Here is a 17,791-nt window from a genome sequence, read left to right as displayed (position 1 = left end):
ATCCCCCTACAGTAGGCTACACTATCGTACAGAAAACTTTCTGCAAAAACATGTTTTTTTTTTTTTACAATTTCAAAAACATCACTAAGTAGGCTATGATTTCAGCTGTTTTCCTCATAAGGGCCAAAAAATGTCCCCACAAGGACAATTTCAGATATCGCCATCTTTGGGACATTTACCCATAATGTAAGGTTTACCAGGCCACACACACTGTATTCAGAAATGAAAATACGTATGCCAGCAGTTCTTTATCAATTTAAAAAAAAAATGTATCTCTATCTTTCAATTCAATATTATTATTTTCCTTAAAACTTACCTTAAAGCTCAATTGCCTTATGGCTTTGTAAAGACAACATAGCATGCTTGAATATCTCTAAGGATAAGAATGTCTCAGTCTGCTTACTTAGAATACAGTCGTTGATAGGACGAATTGCTAAATTATTTTTAATTTAACATATGGCTTTTTTTTTTTTAAAGTTCACTGAGGCCCCCTAGTGGGTCACGGCCTCTCTCCGTGTTGAAAACAATAGCATTCTGATCATTTTGATACCGCTTTGCACCTCAGGAAAACTTTGTGCTCTGGTTGGTAGCATAATGATTAATATAGCAGTCGTACAGTTGCCAGACTTCTCCTTCAATTCGACTAGGTGTCACTCATTTAGCGTCATCCAATCGAGTGTGATGTGGGCGGGGTCTAACCGCAACACTGGGTTGTCCTAAGAAGTCTCTGAGCACGTCTTGAGGGCACTCCAAGACTGGCAGAGTTGAATGCAAAGACGAAGAACAGGAGAAGCACTGATGCCGCCTTTAGAGTTGAGCTCAGTAACATCAGAATTTTAGAGCTGTGCTGCTGATATCCCACGTAACCGGCACTATTTTACTGTTTTCTCTACATTCATAAGAACGTCAATCTCTGGTCATCAAAGGATGCATATTCATGTCTAAAAACCCGATTACATGGATTTTCTTCCGCTGTCCGGCTATTTTGTTAAATTTGTTCTATAGAGTGCCAGTTGCGAAGGAGTCTTAGCGAATTGTGTTCTTTTTTCCGTTTCGAAATAAAACGCGTTTTCAGCAGAAGAGCGCCCAACAGCATCGGATTCTCCTCACATTAGTGCCTGTGGATTTCTCACTTGTTATAACGAGATTTGGACTGCTGAACTCTTTTTGCATCGCAATGGATACATCTATGTGGACTTATATATTTAGTCTTTTCGTGGTTGCTTGTCGAGTAAAATTGGCTCGATCAACAGTTTTAGAATCAATATACTGGAATACTTCGAACACCAAGTAAGTATACACTTAAATAAAGGCTCCAAATAGAACCCAAAAAAAGCGTTTGTATGGCAAGCAGCTTTAACATTTATTCTTCTACACAAACTACAATCTATTTAGCTACTGGTGGTGGTTATATTATTTTTGTGAATTAACATCTTTGTGAATGGTTTATAAATTATAATTCTATAACAATCTATTAAATCAGTCACTTGTAGGCTAATTCTCCATTTGATAGTACTTTACTATATCTTTACTGTACCAATAGGGACACATAACATTTGGAACTGGACAAATTGCGAATGATTTGCCTTCAGAGTAACTGTAGCCTAGGCTACTAGTAATTTTCCCAAATGTACTTTACCATTTCTGACAGAAGTGTCTAGTCCAGTTACTGTATATTTTATGTTCCCCTATTTTTTCTATAATCAAGTGCGTAGCTATATAGCAACAATTATAGTCCTCGTTTTTACAACTAAAAATGGAATACATATGCTAATGTCTAATAAACAAGTACAACAAGAATAGCCTTTAACCAGAAATAAGTTCTAGTACTCAATGAATAGTTACCAGTTGAAAGTTGAACTGAACCACAGATGCCCATATAATTCAAAGGCAAAAATATGTACTGGAACTTTAAAGAATCAATATGCTCATTGCTGACTGGTAGGAAATAACCTATAATGTAACATAACTATTTTTTAATTTTTTTTATCTTAGTCTTAATCCTAATCCTTATTTGCATTTTTTTTTTTTTTTTTTTTACTTCGTCCATACAAAATATACAGCTAAAAAGAGGTAGTTGAGGGTTATGAAGGTGTAGCAAAGAACCATTGAAGAACCTTTCATTTTAAAAGTCTACCTGTAATCACACTTTCATTTGCAGTTTTGATTAGTTGATTTCTCCATTGATTTTTATTACCATGTCATAGTCATTTAAACACAAGACAGCCCACTAAACATATTCGTAATCCATGCCATTTTGTTGTTGGACCACCCACCTTTCCAGACTGCAGGGTATTAGTTACAATGATGCTTTATTGGCAGTAACATTGAGATGCAAGTGCATTCATTTGCAGAAGCAGGCTAAAAGGAGATCACCGCATAAACTTTAAAAACAGATCAGTTGGGCTATCCTTTACGAACTTCCACATCATAGACGCTACCACTATTTGTAAATGTTAATTTATATGCATTTATGTAATTTAAGCAATTAGCCTGCACACCCTGTCAAAAATTGCAGGTAAATGCAATGGTTTATATAAATTATATGGCGAGATTGTAACATGTATTGCGAACTCCATGCACCCTGGTATATGCTGAGGAAAAGCTGCAGAATGAATCTGCACTTAGAGCAATCAAACTTGTGGAGACCTTACATCATGGTTAATATCGTGTAAGAGTGCTGAGCCACAGCCTAAATTTAGGACTGATTATAAGCTGAGAAATGTAAAATTGAAGAGTGGATTACAACCTCTCGCTGATTGCCACAGAGAGATCTGTTGCCTGAGCTCCTTTTTTCCACTGTGAAGTGTGTCTCCAAAGTCTTGTGATAATTATGCATCTGTTACCCACGCACCTTCCTGCGTCAGGACAAACAGTCTCAGTACACTGTTAAAAGAAAGGGAAATGCATTTAAGTACTACTTTCTGAGATTGAGACACCCAGCCTGGTGTTTTCTCAGCTGCCACATACTCTCTTCCTGCCATTGGGAGGTCGATTGGTCAACTTACCTGAAACATGTTTGGACATTTGGGCAAACATTTCACCAAACATGCACTTAGATTTCACATTTTGTTCAAAGTCTTGTGTTTTATTCCACCATCTGATCGCTCAAGAGTGAAACTGGTTGCCTTGGTAGCATCGTGGCTGTTTCTTCACAGTGGTGAACCTGTATTCAAATAGATCAGTTTTGTTTAGATGCAGGATAACGCTCTTTTAAGATGCTAAGCCGTTGTGCAGCAGAGCTTTGCTGCAGGTTGTAATCGGTTTTCATGAGTTCCAGTAGCTCAGTGGGTCATCTTTGTCACAGAGCTTTGGAGACAAAAGGTGCGCTGGGATGAAGGCACTGTTCAACCCCCATCCCGGTTTGTTCTCTGCAAGATCCACACAGAAGTTGGTACTGCAGGGGGGCGGAGGAGGGGCACTGAAGCTTCCTGTCTTCTCAGGACCCCCAGCAGAACCTCGAGGGTCCCTTTCTTAATGACTTTATGAGGATGGAAGCTAGTCTTAGAAAGTGACTCTTTTATTCTGCCTTAGGGTGTTAGTGAGAATGAGACCATGTCTAACTTTGTCATGGTAGATTTAAAATATAAAGGGATAAACCCAATGCACACAAGTCTGTTTGCAATGGAATTTGTGTGTTTAATGAGAAATCAACTTAATCTGAGAATCTGCAAATGATTGAAAGGTCAATTTTCAGAAGTGAATATTGTAATAGGAGCTATAGTAAGGTTGTAATAAACATTGAGGGCAGATAAAGGACTGCCAGCAAACGGTCAGGAGTGAGCAATTGTTAATTGTGCAAATGCATTACAGAATAGAGAAGTATGTAATGGGGGGGGGGGGGGGGGGGGGGTATAGGAAGACTACAAAGTTGCAGACATTAGTAAAAAAAAAAGTGTAAGTAAGCCAAGGTCCCAAATGCTTTATATGCATTTGCGTTCTGCTTCAAGACAGAACTCTGAAAATTAGCCAAAGGAAATTGCTTGTCTCAATCCATTTCAGTCAGTTGCTTGTTTTACTATGAATGGAGGGGGCAGCCATGGCTTCTTTGTGTAACTTTATAAATGTCTCTTTTTTGTTCTTTTATTTTTTTTTTTACCATACAGAGAAAGTCAATGGGGTCCAATGTTGTTTCTGACCCAATTGGACCCCTTTTTGGGCCAATGTTGTTGTTTTTTTGGACTGCTTTGGGTGAACTATCCCATCTATGAGAACTGACCCTTAAAAAACATTATTGAAGCCAATGATTCTTTGGTTAATTGAATTACCTGAAGAAACCCCCTGATACAGATTAACTTATTAGAGGTCCAAACATGATATATTTTACATTACATTTAAAGTTCTAGTCAAGCTAATCATTAAGTTTTTTTTCCCCATCTCTGTAACACTATAAGATATTTAACATCCCTTGTTCCCTACAGGTTTGTTCCAGGAAGGGGTGTAGTGCTATACCCTCAGATCGGAGACAAAATGGACATTGTGTGTCCAAGAATCAAGGCAGGCTCCACCGAGCAGATGAACATTGAATACTTCCGGGTCTATCTTGTTCCCAAAGAACAATTGGAGACCTGTAGTGTTACTAAAAGCGACATGTTACTGCTCAACTGTGACAAGCCGGACCAGGACGTGAAGTTCACCTTCAAGTTTCAAGAGTTCAGCCCCAACCTGTGGGGCTTGGAGTTCTTCAAAGGAAAGGACTATCACATCATCTGTAAGTTTATTTCCATTCTTACTCAAGAATTTTCCCTTTAGGTGCTGATTCATGATAGTTTTTCACCTCCATTGCCAACTGGAACACTGTGTAGAAGGAGCCAAATGCAGAACTGATCCCACCCATGGGAATTTCAGCCTCCAGCATTGTCTCCCAATATATCTTTTCCGTCTTTTCGTCTGGGAAGGCGACTGACTAGTGTAGCCCTCCAAAAATAATGAACAAATCAAGTTTATAGTTAATGGAAATGTGTTAAATCCGTTGGCAAGTGTGTTTACCACACAAGATGTCTTTGTCATTAACATAAAGATATTTATGCTCATTAATCATTATATTGTTTAGCTTGCCTAGCACACATCAATTCTTTGTCGTTTTTCCCAGGTCTATTTTTGTCCTCTTCTCATGTGGGGAGGGAAATGTCTCAAGTCTGAGATGTTCTCTGTGAAGCAAGTCTTGTTGATGGCCCTTTACATAGATGTTATTAGTATCATTCAACCACTTCGAAAAGTGGTTATCGTTCAGTTTAGCGTGTGTTGATCTCAGCCCCTTTTCAGTTGGCACATTCCTTAATGGCCGTTTATGTGATTTTAAGATTTACACGCTCTAAATCCCCCAATCCTTTGCCAGTATGAGACGGATCGGTTTGATGTGATTTTTTAAGGCAGCTTGGCCTGCAGCCCGAGGGACACGGATATCTGACCTAAATGATTCTAAAGAGACTTACCTCCATGTTTGAGTGTGTGTGTGTGTGTGTGTGTGTGTGTGTGTGTGTGTGTGTGTGTGCCTTGTGTGCATGTGAATGTCAGAACGTGTGCATGTAACTGTGATGTGTGTGAGAGTTGACAAAATGAGAGGAAGAGAACACTTTTTTAAAAAAAAATTTTTTAGGCGTGTTGGAAAGTCCTGACATGCACTACTGTTCAAAAGTTTGGGCTCAGTGCGATTAAAAAAAAAGAAATGAATACTTTTAATCTGCAAGGAGGCATTCAATCGATAAAAAAATGACAGTAAAGACATTTATAATGTTACAAAAGATTTGTGTTTCAAATAATTGCTGTTCTTTTGAACTTTCTATTCATAGAAGAATCCTGAAAATATTAAGCATCGCAACTGTTTTCAACATTGATGATAATAATAAGAAATGTATATTGAGCAGTAAATCAGCATATTAAAACGATCTCTGGCGGATCATGTGACACTGAAGACTGGAATAATGATGCTGAAAATGCAAGTTTGCCATCACAGGAATAAATGACATTTTAAAATATATATGAAAATAGAAAACAGTTGTTTTAAATTGTAATAATATTTCACAATAGTACTGTTTTACTGTATTTTGGCTTTGGTGAATAAAGACTTAAATAATTAAAACATTAAATAATGGTACTGAGCCCAAACTTTCAAACTGTAATTTATATTTGTTTTTTTTTGTTTTTTTTTGTTTTCTTGTGAACAAGATACTAGCTACTATTAGTTTCTTATCAATTTAAGTTTCTAGAGAGACATTAAGGTTTTCGAAACAATTAATATTTAATTTAATTAATTGACTTTTGGTACAGTAAAGAAACGTAAATTTACTTCACGTGGAAGTAATTGGAAAAATAAGTCATGAGGACATTTGTTAATAATATTTTATATGACTGAATCAACCTGACTACATTAAGTTTCACCAAAAAAAGTCATTTCTATTTCTTACATATTTAACAGTGTAGTTTTAAAAAGTAAAAAAGAGAGGCTGTTAAATTGCATTTATATGTTTATGACTCAATCAGCAAATAAATAAGAAATTACGAGCAACCATTGAATATCTGCGCAACCAGTGCAATACGTCATTATGTCCTGCTGCAACTTACAACAAATAATTAGCATTTTTTCTAGACATACAGTCAGACAGGATATGTTTCACTGTGTGTATGTGGTTAAAATATGATCTCTAGGATAGTTAGACTTCTTAATGTCTACTAAAAGCTAAAAAAAAACCTACTGAAACCATAACATCTGCTTGGATACACTTTTTTTTGGTTGTGTGCGCGCAACTTTAATTTCCCACCTCCACTTTGTTGCTCGGTCGCTGGCATCGTGACTGGCTGAGCTGCGCTGGCCCGAGGCACTGAATGTGCTTGTTGTGGTTAGGAAATGAGCGGGCTTCATTCAAGCCGAAGAGTCGGGTCACATCTAGAGTGGCCGCTGCAGATGAATGTGGGAATGGTTGCAGGGAACTGGGACATGTTGGGTAAAAGCTCTCTCTCTCTCTCTCCCCCTCTGTTTTTCCCTCTTAGCTCTCTCTCTCGTTTGCTTTCTCTGCTCACCCCCCCCACTCTCTTGCCCTTTCACTTGCTGGTCACTCAGTTCTTTCTGTGCCCTAAGCAGTTTGGAGGGGAAGTCCATTTGTTCATGTGGGATTGGTCTTAATCCTCGCAGGGAAAGAGAGATTACGGCCCAATGGAATTCTTTAGCTCTGCTATCAGAGGACACAGCATGGGTGCCCAGGCACAATGGTGTTTAAATCGTTCCACCAAGCCACTCCACTAGCCGTGGATTGACGGTCAAAGCAAATCCTTGATATTCTGTGATAATGATGTGAAAAGGCTTTGCTTAGTTTCTGTAAAGTTCAAACCTGTGTGATTACACTGGGTTTATTACTCACAGTATGAGGGTTCTCTAAATTAGCATGCACGTGAGTGCGTGCGCGCCCCTCTTAATGCTTTTTCGTAAGGATTTACTAGCAAACAAACCCAAGCTTTTAAGAAGCTTTGCCGTGCTGCAAAACTGTGATTTTCTCTTTGTGCGAGCAAGTTGAACCTTCACCTTCTGCATACACATACACAGTGACGGATGAACATGTGACTCATATGTCCGCAAGGAACACTTTAAAGATTTTAAAGCACCTGTGAGTACACTTGTGGAAAGTTGACCCGGTCATAAACTAGCTCACTTAGTGCTACTAAACCTTATATGGCCAAATTCATCCACAAGACTGTAAGAGAAATGAGCCTCGAGAGGAAAGAATAATTTGGTGGCATGCAAACGTTTTTAAGATGGATGGTGGCTATAAATATTCAGCATCAGAAATGTAAGCTACTAAATGTTGGATTGGTGACTCTCATAAAAAAAAAAAATCCTAGAATTTCTATTGCATTAGAAATGTTCCTATTTCAACATTGCTTTTACTTTTCATAAGAAAAAATGTCCTCCCCATATTGTCATTACTCTAATCCATGCTGATATTTTGTAATTCTCATTATAATCTCATTGTTAGTATATTCATATTATAATTAGCAATAATAAAAATGTAATATGTATTACATCATATATATAATAAAAATATAAACTATTTTTTTTGTTTCAAATAGAGATCACTATTCTCCCTGGATTCTGAATAGACAACTAAACAAATAGCATAATTTACTATAGGTTCTGACAAAATGTTATTTACTGCAGTCTATGTAAAAATGTTTAATTAAATTGATTTTATTTGTTTTTTAACCAGTTTAAATGAATGATTCAATGACTCGCTCATATTAAAGACTTCACTTGCTTCATTACTGGATGAATCAGCGTTTTGGAACAATTCTCTTGAATGAATGATTCAATGACAAATACATTTTTAACACTCACTTGTCGCCACATACTGGTGCAATGATGTATTTGATACCATATTATTATTGTTGATGCATTATAATGACATTTGAATGTGTTTAATTGTATTGAAAATAATGTCACAATTCAAATTTTCATTAGGAAAAATATGATCCAGACGTGTTCTTGACAGATTTTGTGATATTTTAGTGTGTGTGATTAACAAAATGATATCAATGGCTAATTCATTTCTCCTTCTTCCCTCTCTCAGCCACATCCAACAGCACGTTTGAAGGTTTGGACAACCATGATGGCGGTGTTTGTAAGACCAAAGCCATGAAGCTGGTTCTGAGAGTTGGACAGAGTGAGTACCACCCACAACCTTTCTCTCCATACCTGCAATGATGAAGATCACTGCTTCCATAACAGTCTTTCATGTCACTGGTCTTCTAGTGGGTGTCCATGCTAGTGTGCCTCAGCGTGTAATTGAAATGTCATGTGAGCTTGTTTCCTATGGCTATGCCAGCTGTCCCTTCTTTGGGCTTGTGGGGAGATACTTGCAGCTTTACGCCAATTCATTAAATTCTCTCTCTCAAAACCTGGGGCATAATGCCTAGAAGCCAAAAAGATGTAAGGGTGGTCCGAAATTATGTTCAGATCAGTTTTTCAGTTCGATGAACATTTCGCACTGCTCTAGCTCCACTAGTAATTTTTGTTGCTGTAAATATTTAATTTTCTATTTTGTTTTTAGGTCCAACAGATTCAATCTCAGCAAAACATCATCCCACAAGACATCCTCCGAAATACCCTGACAATAAGGACCAAAACACCTTCAGCAAAGAGAATGACGTCGTCAGCAAAATTGGTAGGTATTCATGTATATGAGGGTAAATCTCATTAAATCATAAATGATGCAATTCAACTTTAACCCCAAAATCAAAAGCGAAAACAATATTTTGCCTAAATAATGGGAATAATATAACGAATTTGAATAATTAAATATTATATATAATATAATTAGATAGAAATAATGAGGATTAATGACACAATGCAAAAAGTCTTAATAAAATTAGTCCTAAAATGATATCTTTCTTTTGATTTTGATTTGAAATATGACCCAGATGTACAATATGCTAGATGGTAACTTTTCCTCATTTTAAACTACAAAGAGTAATTTTAAAGGGTGTCTGACCAGTTTTTGCCCTTTTTCTTAATATGACAATGGATGACAGATATTAAAAAAATGACAAAAGACTAAGTAAAACCATTTGGATGTAAAATTCTTACACTTTTTGGATCTGTATCACAGATGCAGATTTGCGTAAAAAAAGAAAATAAATCAAGTGCTGCCAGTTTAGTGTGGACTTGCACATCCTAACTTGTTCGTATGATGTTAAATGATTTCCACTTCACTTTGACTATCATTATGTTTCTACCCAACAAAGAATAAACTACATCTGATCATTAACTCTTTCTCGTTCCCCAGACTCTATGCAGAATGGTGAGTCCGGAGGGAAGAGCGGAGAGTCTGTGGGATCTGCTGGATCGGAAGTAGCCCTGTTTGCTGGTGTTGCATCCGGTGCCGTCATCTTCATCATCATCATCATCGCTCTTGTAGCACTCCTTCATCGGCGTCATCAGAAACACTCCGCGCAGTGCTCTGCCCAGTTGCCGTTAAACACGCTGCCCAAACGTGGAAGCGCCGCAAGTGGCGGGAGCAACAATAACGGCTCTGAGCCGAGTGACATCATCTTTCCATTGCGGACCTCAGGAAGCATGTACTGTCCGCACTACGAGAAGGTCAGTGGTGACTACGGACACCCTGTCTACATCGTCCAAGAAATGCCACCACAAAATCCTGCAAACATCTACTACAAAGTTTGACAGAGCATGGACAAGCTACGGACACTGAAATGGTGTTGTTTTTAAGGATGGACATCAGTCTTTTGATGCCGCTCAGATCAGTTGCTTGTTGCAGTTGATTTAGCCCTGTCGGCTGGATGCTACAAGGGCCGAAGTGTTGTCTAGTCCAGAAGAACTCATTCTTTGTTGGTCATGAGGCCTGGTTTCTGGATTAGATGCTGGTGCACATGGGAATTTGCTCTCTGTTTATACCTTGACACGGAAAACTGGATGACTTTCAAAGCATCGAACAAATGAACAAGCAGTGAAGAAGTGCTGCAAAATCATGCTGAATAAACATCTCATGTGAAGAATCTGAGAATACTCTAACAAAAAAACTGGTTTTGTTAGGAGAATACAGGATTTTTTTTAATTTATTGGTTTTTGATTGTTTATATGTTTCTCAACTCCCAGATGTCGAATATCGAACTTTAATGCACGAGAAGAGGCCTTGATTCCTGTACTGCATTTGAGTCCATCCGATGTCATTTTGGCTGCCTGCATCCCAAAGCTGGCCTGATGGATGCATATTACATATCAGTTCAGACATTTGTAGCCCTTATGCTGTTGATGTGCAAGCCGGTGTGGTCCAAAACGCATGTGGTTCTTTTATCCTCATTTGCTTATAACTTTTCAAACATTTATTCAAACAGCAAACAAACAAAACTAAAGATCAACATACAGAAAGATCCTTTGTTGACTTGGTAATGTAAATACAATAGCCAAGCATTGAAATTATGCGCTCTAAGTTATGTTTTCTATGAATCTGAATATTGCTCGTCCGTTACGTTTCATCATTGAATGTTCAGTCAATTTTGTTAAAATTTCAGGGTTTTACTTCTGCAAACGTGAAGCAACATGTTGGATATAATGGATTTTTTTTTTTTTTTTTAAATCTTGCATTTGTTAAACTTGTTTGTTGGTTCTAACCAATAGTGTATTGAGGAAATTTCACATTCCAGATGGCTGATAAGGTTGAATGAAATGATTTGCCATAGTCACTTGAGCTGCTCTCTCTCTCTCTCTCTCTCTCTCTCTCTCTCTCTCTCTCTCTCTCTCTCTCTCTCTCTCTCTCTCTCTCTCTCTCTCTCTCTCTCTCTCTCTCTCTCTCTCTCTCTCTCTCTCTCTCTCTCTCTCTCTCTCTCTCTCTCTCTCTCCGTTTGAATGAATGAAAAGTTCAAATAAAATAAGTGGCCTCTTGTCAAACTTTGACTCAATATCTGAAAGCATCCCTGTTAGTAAATCATTCATCATTAGCTTAGAGGATTTTAGTTTGAAAATTGTTTAAATATTAAGATAGATAGATAGATAGATAGATAGATAGATAGATAGATAGATAGATAGATAGATAGATAGATAGATCATTTCACTTATATTATACCCATTATTTTATGCAACATGTTGGGTTTTTTTCTTTTAATTTCGGGGTGAAATGTGATTTGTATAATTTGTGACATTTATTGAGATGTGCCCTCATATGCATCATCAATACTTACCAATACCAGATTTGCTGATATTCAACCAATTTTGAAGCATAAAAAACAATTCAGGGTCACACTTTAGATAGGGGTGCAATTCTCACAATTAACTATGACTTATGCCTCAACAAACTGCTTATTAATAGTTAGTAAGGTAGTTGTTAAGTTCAGATTTTAGGTGGATTAAGGGATGTTGTGCTTTATAAGTACTAATAAACAACCAATATCCTAGTGATATGCATGCTAAGCAACTAGTTAATAGTGAGAATCGGACCCTAAACTAAAGTGTTACCTAAATCAGAAACAAGACTGTCCGATCATTGTCCCTGATGACTACATGGGAAGCACATACTTGGCTTGGCTTGATTTCCAAATGACGCATTGGGTCACAGGACACTCAGAGCTCTCCCACGGTGGGGAGTGTAGTGTGATGCATTTCAAAAGAAGCACTCACACCTCATGGCCTCAGACACACTTTACCGCCTCACACAATCCCGGCTACACACATAATGTTCTCACACTGCGTTTGCGCTTTTTCTTACAGACTCAGATAAGGACCTCTAACCTTCCACAGCACATTATCTGTGGCCCTTCCTCTCCCCTCGTACGTTACAAACAATATTCCACCCTGAATACTAAGCATGGTTAGAACAGAACAGGAAACAGTGTGTTTTTGTTATGGAGGGACAGAACAATGGGGTGGTAAATCTACAAGTCAAGCCAGCTGCCTGTCACAGACGGCCAAAAGAAACACTTCTGTCATTTTATAAAAACCTGCATCCTGGAATGTACACATTTATGATGTTGTTGTGCAAATATACTTTTCCTCATCTCCACAATCATTGAAATGCAGACCTCAATTTCTTATGTTCAGGATTATGAAATGCTGACATGGTCTGGAGGTCTCTTAGACAAGGTTTGTTGTACTGATAGGCCTATATATCAGCCAAGCTGTTTAATAAGCCTATATTGGTTCAATTTGAGAGAATCAGCATCATCTGATGCAGCTCCGTTTGTTAGTTTCCCCATGTGTCATTTTCAAAATGTTTTCCGATTTCAAATATTGCGTAAAACAAGTTCAGTATACATATCATTTGCCATCATTTAATTGTATTATTTGTTGTTAATGTTGTTGTCTGTTTCATATTGTTAATGAAACCTGAGAGAATTCTGTCCCTCCATTGAAAGTCCATTCGTTTAAAAATGTGGCACTTCAAAAAGTTCATAAAGAGCTCATAAAAGAAATCCATATGAATTGACCAGTCTTTTGAAGAAGATACATGATACGATGAACGGATTTAAGTTAGGCTTTCGAAGTTGAATGAAAGTCTTATGGTTTTGGAACAACATGAGGGTGAGTAAATGATGGCAGAATTGTCACTTTCGGGGGAACTATCACTTAATAACCCATATCAATCAAGCAATAATTTGTAGCAATGTTTCTTGATTTTATTCTGAAGAACCTGGCAGGAAATTAAAGCAGTTTGAAATGAGAGTTTTAATTCCACACTCTTTAAAACCAACAATGACTGAAATACATCATCCGCAACACAATGCTTCATTAAATCAGAGAGAACAGCTGAAGTCGTATATCCGGAAGAAAGCACACATCTGGACTAGAAATGACAAAAGACCTTTTTTTTAGTTGCCCCAAACTTTTACAGCTGGTTAAAAATCAGGAACAATTACTCAGAGACCACAATGCCTTATGCCATATTGAATAACTTTTGGAGACGTGGTTGATTGTGTGCCTTTTTGTTAATGTCTGTGAGTCAGAACTCACAGGAAATGGGAAACTTTTGGGGAAAATCAAGATATCATCATGTGGCAGGCACATTTCCTCCCCACCAAAGCGTGTAGGATGAAATAAAGGACCAGTGAGGAAAAATAAGGGTGCTGGAGGGGGAGTTAGTGGGGGAAGGGAGACACATCTGTCATGCAGGGTGAGAAAAGAAAAGGGAGGAAAGGCCTCAAGTATGTTTTTACTCTGGAGGAGAGCCATAGATCATTTGAGACCTGTCACAAAGGCTCTGTGTGAATGCACTACTGTACACAAGTTTGAATTCCTTAAACGACATGAGGTCGCTTAACCTGTATTAGACTAAATTGAGGTGCTCACTTAGACTCCACAAAATGTCCAGCAGGCTTCTGGTATATCATTGGGCTACGGAAACATGTTTGTATAGTATTTTTATTATCAGAAGATATCACTAGTCATTAAATAAATGATGTTATCTTTTTATGTGATGGAAAAAGAGAATGGCATACAGGTTTATAACTGGTAAACACAAAAGAAGACTGATATTTTACCAAAGGTTTAGAACGACATGACTGAGCAAATGATGACAGAATTTAAATTTTTGTGTGAACTTTTAACTTGTAATAGTTTATATTGGTTCAGTGCACAACGTTCTCAAGGTAACCGGTTTGCTGGGCCAATTGAAAAAATAAATGCAATGCTCTAACAGACAAAATCGTCCCTCAACGGAAATCTTGTAGGCCTATCTCATTTTTCTTTTTCTTTCATAGATCTTTACTGTTGGTCACCCTTTAAATCTGCCCGTGGGTTTTGCACATATTTAACCGATGAAAATGATTAAAAACAGCTTGTGATTAAACCTCGTGACTCCATTGGATCCTCAAACTGCCAGTCAACAAAACTCATAACTCCACCCGCCTCTATCATGAATGAAGTGCCGCAAGCAGTGTCAGTGATGTCATCGTCCAGCTTCGTCTTCGACACAAGATTTTGGCCGAATGACAGAAAAAAAGATGAGCTACAGTAAACTTTATAACATGTAAGTTGATGAAAACCTAATGCAATGCACTTACTGCCTCAGATGCGGTCTTTCTAATGATGGACCAAACGTAGCCTATGTCCGAATTCCTCAGAAATGTCGTAACTCCATTTTAAGTTGATTTTGGTAAAATGTTAGTAATATAATTGCACAATCAAGGATCTGACCATATATAAAGCCCCAATATCAACTTTGACAACGCGGTGTTTAATAATTGAAAAAAAAATACAGTGTGTTTTTTTTCCATTTCCTGTTGCGTTAGTAGCTTTTTTGCGACGATATGGAGCCCTGCACAGGACATTCAGGGAGAAAAAAAAAACAATAAGATATCATGGCCATGAATTAAGAATTTGTTCCCACAACTTATTAATTTGTTTTAGGTAAATCATGGCCACGTTGTACTACTTAGTTTCCTAATTTTTTAGTTCAATCGTGACCAAACAAGGGGACGAATTTGTTCAAAGCCACAATTGACCTAAAACGAGGGAACAAATTAATAAAACATGGTCACGAATTTAGCCATGGAAACAAATTCTTAATTCATGACCATACATAAAAAAAATTCTGCATGTCATATGCTGAAAAATATCCAGACTCTTTATGAAGTGCCACGCAAGATGCAATATTCCAATATTATATTGGAAGCAATAAGCTGGCGAGCACAAAAGACAAAAGCAATCACTCAGACCTGCAGACACAGTGCCTGCGGATGATGCCTTCAAAGTTACCCGAAATTTCAGTGTCTCTCAACGCCATATATCACCCTCCTTACGTTCAAGTGACAGGGAAAGTGGAGGAAAGATTAAGGGCTTGTGCACCGAGGAATGTTAAGTGTGGTTGAAGCATGTGTGCTGAGTATAGACTAGCGCACGTTCAAGGCCAAATGGTTTGGAAACAATTAAAGTAATGGAGAAGAAAAGGTGGAACGCCTCCTCTGTCTGTCACCCCAAGCCCCCCCTCCCCCCTCACTCACACACACACACACACACACACCATCCTCACCCAAGCAGATGACTAACAGTCCCACCGAGGCCTCAGCGTCACCTTTTTGATTGTGCCTTCATCTCATTTCTCACTTTCTAGTCATTGCTGCCACGGCTCGGTGCATCCCGCAACATGGAGTTTTAATAAAGTGTGTGAAAACATTTAAAAAACACGTCCATTTTCTACCTCAGCTACACTTAATGCTCAGGGCACGGGGTTAATAGCTCGATTAAATCTCATTGCCTTTCCGGCATGTCACGGCAATGGATTGAAGGTCAAAAAATTGGTTTTCTTTCAAGGAGCCTTGCGTATGCAGGTAATAAAGCAGCAACCAGTGTTAAAATTGCAAATACTTCTACATTTGTTCCACCACCCAGTAAAAGCAAACCAACATTCAGCTGAAAGGAACGCACATTGACAGCCAGATGTGCTGTCTGTCGTTTATTTGGCACTAGAAAGACTTTGGCCCAAGGGTGTGGAGTTCCCCTTCTGTTCAATCTGTGATGTGACATCCCTGTCTGGAGGCCTTTTTTTTTTTACATTTTAAGTATCTGCCGCTTTCATTCACGGTGTCTGTAATTTAGTCTTTGTAAAGTTAGTCAAAGCACCGAATTCAAAACGTGACTCAATGAAAGCAGTTTGAAAGAGATGTAGACCTCATTCTAGGGAGACAATTAGTTGAGTTCAACCCCTCATAGCTGAACCTTGACCTCGTAACCCGCACAGGCCTTTCACAAAACAGGGTTTAAAAAGCCATCTGATTGCATTTTGTTACAGATCATTATGGAGAATGAGACAGAAGGGGATGAATATTTAATTAGACCGCCAAGGAAACAATCAAACTTTTGTTCCTCTATCTATCTATCTATCTATCTATCTATCTATCTATCTATCTATCTATCTATCTATCTATCTATCTATCTATCTATCTATCTATCTATCTATCTATCTATCTATCTATCTATCTATCTATCTATCTATCTATCTATCTATCTATCTATCTATCTATCTGGTTTGTTTGCTCTCCATTTAGCGGTGCTTGCAAAGACGAGCCTCAATACCATATATTTTCTGCAGAAAACTTGCTGTGTAAATTGTGATGCATTATTTGTGCTTCACATGAATATCTCAACACTTTTTTGGAGGATGTGCGATTACTTTTCGCAGTAATTTATAGGGCTTACAGAAAAAACCTCAACATAGGCTCAATAAAAAAACGTGAATCTACCCAAATTTTTGCTTCAAAACGTACCCACACACAATTCACTGAAGTTTCCAGCTGAAATAAACACTAGTGGCAGTGAAACACCAACATCCTTTATTCCTTTTCAAAAAAAGGAAGCTTTCTGTCCCTCCATAGACCGATACGCAACAATTTGATGCTTCAAAAAGTTCATAATGTGATGTAAATGTAATCCATATGAATTGAGCGGTTTAGTCCAAATTTTCTGAAGAGACTGTATTGCTTTTATTTGATGAACAGATTGAATTTAAGCTTTTATTCACATATGAACATTGATTAGCGAACATAAACAGAAGCTCAACCAAACCTGCTTAAAGTGTGAGAACAAACCTCATTGGTTCTTGCTGAAGCTCAAACGTGCTGCGTAACACGAGAACAAACCTCATTGGTTCTTGCGGAAGCTCAAACGTGCTGCGTAACACGAGAACAAACCTCATTGGTTCTTGCAGAAGCTCAAACGTGCTGCGTAACACGAGAACAAACCTCATTGGTTCTTGCAGAAGCTCAAACGTGCTGCGTAACACGAGAACAAACCTCATTGGTTCTTGCTGAAGCTCAAACGTGCTGCGTAACACGAGAACAAACCTCATTGGTTCTTGCAGAAGCTCAAACGTGCTGCGTAACACGAGAACAAACCTCATTGGTTCTTGCAGAAGCTCAAACGTGCTGCGTAACACGAGAACAAACCTCATTGGTTCTTGCTGAAGCTCAAACGTGCTGCGTAACACGAGAACAAACCTCATTGGTTCTTGCTGAAGCTCAAACGTGCTGCGTAACACGAGAACAAACCTCATTGGTTCTTGCTGAAGCTCAAACGTGCTGCGTAACACGAGAACAAACCTCATTGGTTCTTGCGGAAGCTCAAACGTGCTGCGTAACACGAGAATGAACATCATTGGTTCTTGCTGAAGCTCAAACGTGCTGCGTAACACGAGAACAAACCTCATTGGTTCTTGCGGAAGCTCAAACGTGCTGCGTAACACGAGAATGAACATCATTGGTTCTTGCTGAAGCTCAAACGTGCTGCGTAACACGAGAACAAACCTCATTGGTTCTTGCTGAAGCTCAAACGTGCTGCGTAACACGAAAACAAACC

At 38.3% G+C, this 17,791-nt stretch overlaps 1 protein-coding gene across 1 annotated transcript; it reads left to right on the top strand.

The window, feature by feature from the left end:
* The first annotated feature begins 732 nt into the window (after positions 1-732).
* Positions 733-10,198, top strand: efnb2b (ephrin-B2b). The gene is made up of 5 exons (XM_056258714.1): positions 733-1,290; positions 4,422-4,711; positions 8,562-8,654; positions 9,042-9,155; positions 9,777-10,198. The coding sequence occupies exons 1-5, from the start codon at positions 1,178-1,180 to the stop codon at positions 10,172-10,174; spliced, it is 1,008 nt and encodes a 335-aa protein (XP_056114689.1). The 5' UTR covers positions 733-1,177; the 3' UTR covers positions 10,175-10,198.
* Positions 10,199-17,791: the final 7,593 nt, after the last annotated feature.

The sequence above is a fragment of the Rhinichthys klamathensis genome, unplaced genomic scaffold (genome assembly GCF_029890125.1).
Source record: "Rhinichthys klamathensis goyatoka isolate OS25496 unplaced genomic scaffold, OSU_Roscu_1.1 h1tg000157l_1, whole genome shotgun sequence".
Classification (NCBI taxonomy): domain Eukaryota; kingdom Metazoa; phylum Chordata; class Actinopteri; order Cypriniformes; family Leuciscidae; genus Rhinichthys; species Rhinichthys klamathensis.
This window is presented reverse-complemented; position numbering and strand designations above follow the sequence as displayed.